Source organism: Vicia villosa, linkage group LG6 (genome assembly GCF_029867415.1).
Source record: "Vicia villosa cultivar HV-30 ecotype Madison, WI linkage group LG6, Vvil1.0, whole genome shotgun sequence".
Lineage (NCBI taxonomy): Eukaryota > Viridiplantae > Streptophyta > Magnoliopsida > Fabales > Fabaceae > Vicia > Vicia villosa.
In genome coordinates, this window is record NC_081185.1 from 128,976,448 (window position 1) to 128,981,131 (window position 4,684).

General features: G+C 36.7%; 1 protein-coding gene across 1 annotated transcript; it reads right to left on the reverse strand.

Moving 5' to 3' along the window:
• Positions 1-439: 439 nt before the first annotated feature.
• LOC131609973 (probable protein S-acyltransferase 4) lies at positions 440-4,453 on the reverse strand. The gene is made up of 6 exons (XM_058881817.1): positions 3,817-4,453; positions 2,901-3,092; positions 2,512-2,820; positions 2,142-2,363; positions 1,422-2,017; positions 440-809 (listed from the first exon to the last, which is right to left on the reverse strand). Exons 1-5 carry the CDS (start codon positions 3,916-3,918, stop codon positions 1,451-1,453), a joined length of 1,392 nt encoding a protein of 463 aa, XP_058737800.1. The 5' UTR covers positions 3,919-4,453; the 3' UTR covers positions 440-809; positions 1,422-1,450.
• Positions 4,454-4,684: the final 231 nt, after the last annotated feature.

Sequence of the window (4,684 nt, forward strand, 5' to 3'; positions counted from 1 at the left end):
TCCCCTGTTTACTTATGTTATTCACGAAATTAAATCTTCATTGTGTGCTCTTTTTTGGTTTTATTTTGTTGCTAATTTTATGTGCTCTATTTTTTGCTATTTTGTCTGTTTATTATGGAATTTAAAATTAAAAGTATTAATTGTATTATATTATGTGTCTCTGTCATTTACATGTCTCTAAAAAGGTTATTTTTTACTTTTCATAAACTATACTAGACTCACAGGTTTCACAACTTTTAGATATCTTCTGACTTAAACATGTGGTTTCAAGTTCAAATACAACCATGAAAATACAATAAACTCTGGACAGAGTTTTATTGTTCTCTTTTTAATTTTGATAAAAGTTGAATGGCACTTTCCCACACATCAAAAACTTTAAGGTGACACTTAAATATTGCATGGTTCTCTAGCAAGGACCTATTGAGAGGGACAGATAAGCTGAATCACAGAAAAGATAAATAAGTATCAATGTAGTACTAGTTACAGAGATTCTAAATATCTACTCATAAATAAAAAATCAATCAATCTAGAATTTAACAAGACTCTGAGTGAAAGAGACAGACACACCTACAACAGTACCTATCATAAAACTTAGCCAGAAAAATCTTTCTGCATTATTTTGAATGCAAGTGGAGTTTACACATCTTACAACAAACACACTTGCCAAATATTTATACCAAAATGAGAAAGGAAGAGCAAAGTCAGTTCCTCATTTCCAGCATCAATCATCGCTTTAAACCAGTATGGAAGGGACCTATTCTCCATATCACTTCAATCCTCAAGGTAAACAAGTAATCGAAAGAGAGGACCTGAAATAAAGAGCAGATTATGAATGAATATAACTATGGTTTTATTCATATTTATGGTAAACCATATGTGTGTGTGTTGTGTCTAGTGTCCGTTTGTGTGTGTTGTGTCTGGTGTTCATGTCATGTCTGGCGTCTACGTGTCTGGTGTTTGTGTCATGTCTACGTGTCTGGTGTTTGTGTCATGTCTGGCATCTATGTGTCTGTGATGTGTCTGGCATCTATGGTAAACCATATGTGTGTGTTGTGTCTAGTGTCTGTTTGTGTGAGTTGTGTCAGGTATTCGTGTCATGTCTGGCGTCTACGTGTCTACATTGTGTCTGGTGTTCGTGTCATGTCTGGCGTCTACGTGTCTATGTTGTTTCAGGCATCTGTGTCGTGTCTAGCGTCTGCGTGTTTGTGTTGTGGCTGGCGTCTACATGTCTGTGTTGTGTCTAGCGTCCATGTCATCTTTGATGTCTACATGTCTGTGTTGTGTCTCGCGTCCATGTCATGTCTAGTGTCTATGTGGTTTTTGGCATCCGTGTCGGTGGTTCACATAAGCCTATGGTTTTATTGGTTCAAAAATTCCAAACAAAATTCAACGAAAAAAAGTATGAAGTTTAAGAAGAAAACCTCTGTGCATTAAAGAGCAAAAGCCGGCATTATGGCTTAAATGAGTCATTTCTGTCATCAGTTTCTTTAACTGCATTTATTTCATCAATAGCGACAGGCCTTTTAGCAGATTCTTTGACTTCGAAATCAGCACGGCAACTATGAACAGAGTCTTCCGTTGCATCTTCAACTGTGATGCTGTGGAAATTTAAAACTGTGGCGACAGATGTACGGGCCGAGTCCTTAACATTTTCATCGACACTGTAGAATGGATCAAATGAGCCTCGTCCCTCCTCATCATCTCCAAACTTCATGTCATCCTCGAAATTATCAAAATCAAAATTCCGCAGAAGTTCAGGAATCGGAAAACCACCGTCATCAGCACGCCTTGATCCCATTTCAACATCAATTTTCTCCTTTGGTGTCAAAATTCCGTCCGCATTATTCGGAGTCAATGACCCAGCCATCGTATGTTCATCTTGCTGTACAAATGATCGGAAATTATTCTTTGAAGCGGGAATACTGGAACAGAGTGTTTCTCCAATATTTGCCAGTGGTCCCTTATTGTATGGATTCCCCTTTTTATCATATTGGTACCGGAAGTTTTCGTAAGTTGTCTGCACAATAAAAGAAATGTAAACACCGTAAGTTTGGACAATAAACCCAGACATGCCATGGAGATGAATCAAAAATCAGAAATGATTACGAAATTTTTCGCATTTTGAGGGATAAAATAGTCACCTGGTTTGTACAAATGAGATAGAAATGGAAAGCTGTGAGGCCCCCGACAAACCAGACAGCAATGAAGCAATATATAATGAGAAAATCCGATACATAATCATGTGAGATTGCGTCCCAAACATCGTCCTTGCTCTTGGAAAGATTGACCCAAGAGAACACAAAGACATATAGGCACAAAAAGGTTGATGTTGTAATAAACATGAAGAAGTACCGATAGTTTCGCTGCAATTACGTTACCATGTACAACAGTTAGTTCTACATAATTCTTTTAAACTTATTCCCAAATAGCACAAAAATGTTTTTTGTTAGATTGAAACATGGAATACTATCTCTAAATGTTTCTAAAAAAAATTGCCGTAAAGTGACTTACTCTTCCGATGCACTGGCCAACCCAAGGACAGTGATGATCGAATTTCTGGACACAGTTGTTGCATATAGAACAATGAGAAGTACGAGGGGGACGATAAAGCAAGCATGTATCACAGAACTTCACTTTCACCGTGTGACCATTAATCATTACATCTTTAGTTCGAGGTAGTTTCAGATGAGGGGTCGAACCATTAATCCACTCCATGGAAGGAGTAGGTATATTAAATGTTTCGTCGCATTCAGGAGGTGTTGAATTTCTAGGGATAATTCCAGGATCTCTCCCGGAAGTCAAGAGAAGGAATAGGAAATCCTGCACATGAGAGTTGACTTACATATCAGTTTTAAATTTTAACTTTCGAAAGAGAAAGGCGTTTGAATCGAGGAATCTACCAGAATAGTGAGAGTTAGACCGACAATCACTACGGGACACCAAAAAACACGACCACTACTGGCATTCTCATTCTTGGCTTTAAGATACATCTTGACACAAAATGTAATTGCAGGTGCAGCAATTAGGAATGATGTAAGGAACAAGGAAGCTACATCAGGACCGAAAACCAGTCTCCCACCACAGAGAAACTTCTGAATAAAAAGAAGCGAAAAAAACAAAGCAGAATTAGTAAAGAATAACATATACGTCATTAATTCACACGTAAAAAAAGAAATTAACTTATTTTCAATTCAATACAACAGCGTAAAAGCTTCCAAAGTTAGGCGCATATAAAGCTTAAAAGTCCACATCCAAGACAAAAATGCATTTATGGAAATAAAACATCATGGATTTTGCATTTAAATCCGTGCGATAACGGAGATAAGGGAAAATAAACGACAATCAAACAAGTTTAACTACTAACTATTAAGCATCACACGACATTCATAATTTACTACAAAAGCATATTTAGCATATTTTAGCTTCGCGTCAGAGATCTTAATCTTGCACCATAGACTGTTTCCACTGTGATTCATCAAAGCTCCAAAACTAAGCTTCCGCATCAACGTGCTTCTGGTGGCGACACCGCAGAACCAAACATATTCATAGCATTGCAAGCAATTAAGCATCCAAATCCAATACACATCAATTATGCAAATAAAGCAATAACAATCATGCTGAAAAACCCTTACCCTCCTCACAGCAAGAGGAAAAAAAACACATTGATTGAAAAGTAAAAATGTAACAAAAACCGAACACAACCAAAGACAAACAAGTTCAAACACAAGCAATCAACAACATATACAGAATCAAATTTTGATGTCATAATCAGGAACTAGCAATAACCAAAAGAAAACAAAAGAAATAAGAACTGACATTGCCTCCTCTCCAAACTTGATAGAGCCTCCTCGGTTTCATATCATGGGCCCCAACACCCGAAGGAGGAGACCCAAATTGCTGATTTCTACTCCTAATCATTGCAGCAGCAGCAGCACACGTGTGACTGTGTCACAGAAATATATCTCCAACCTTGACAAAACCCATAAAAACCCAAATCAAGCAAGCATCAACCCAGATTCAGAATCTTGTTAAAAATCCAAAATTTCGATCAGGGGTTCCTACAATTATCCTATCTCTGCACTGAGAATGGAGAATGAAGATTCAAGAGAGAGAGAGAGAAAGAGAAAAAGATGTTTGTCGTTTGTTGTTTGTTGTTTGGAATCACAGAACAAAGCTGTGACGCCAAATTACAAACAGGAAAAATTTGATTGAACGAAGGGATCAGAGGAGGAAAAGAATCTCCATGACCCTTTTTCTCTAATAGAAAAATTTCCTGAAAGTTTCCGAAAATTTTCTTTCTTTCTCTCTCTAAAAAGTGTTTTTCTCTCTCCTCTGGGATTGAAAACCAAAGTGCTGGCAGCTTAAGGTGTTCTTGGGCGGATGTTCCAATTGTTTGCGGCTTTTACGCGCGTTATGTTTTTCTTTTCTGTCGCAACAATATTCATTTTTATGTTACCTAAGACATGTTTGTCTATATTTTATCATAAGTGAAAAAGGGAAACAATCCCATATATTCAAATCCGAAAAAATAATAAGATATTTTTCGAATGTCAAATTTTTATACATACATACTGATTAAAGTTCCCTTTTTATACATTATTCAATCAAAATCATTAAATTGAAAAAAATAATAAGATATTTTTCGGATTGAATATATGGGATTGTTTCCCTTTTTCATTTATGA

Excerpts from the sequence above, each read along its gene's own strand:
- LOC131609973 (XM_058881817.1), bottom strand. The coding sequence starts at position 3,918 with ATGATTAGGAGTAGAAATCAGCAATTTGGGTCTCCTCCTTCGGGTGTT. Across the intron at positions 2,364-2,511 it reads TTGGCCAGTGCATCGGAAGA|CGAAACTATCGGTACTTCTT; the intron begins GTAAGTCACTTT and ends ACGTAATTGCAG. Across the intron at positions 2,018-2,141 it reads ATCTCATTTGTACAAACCAG|ACAACTTACGAAAACTTCCG; the intron begins GTGACTATTTTA and ends TTTATTGTGCAG.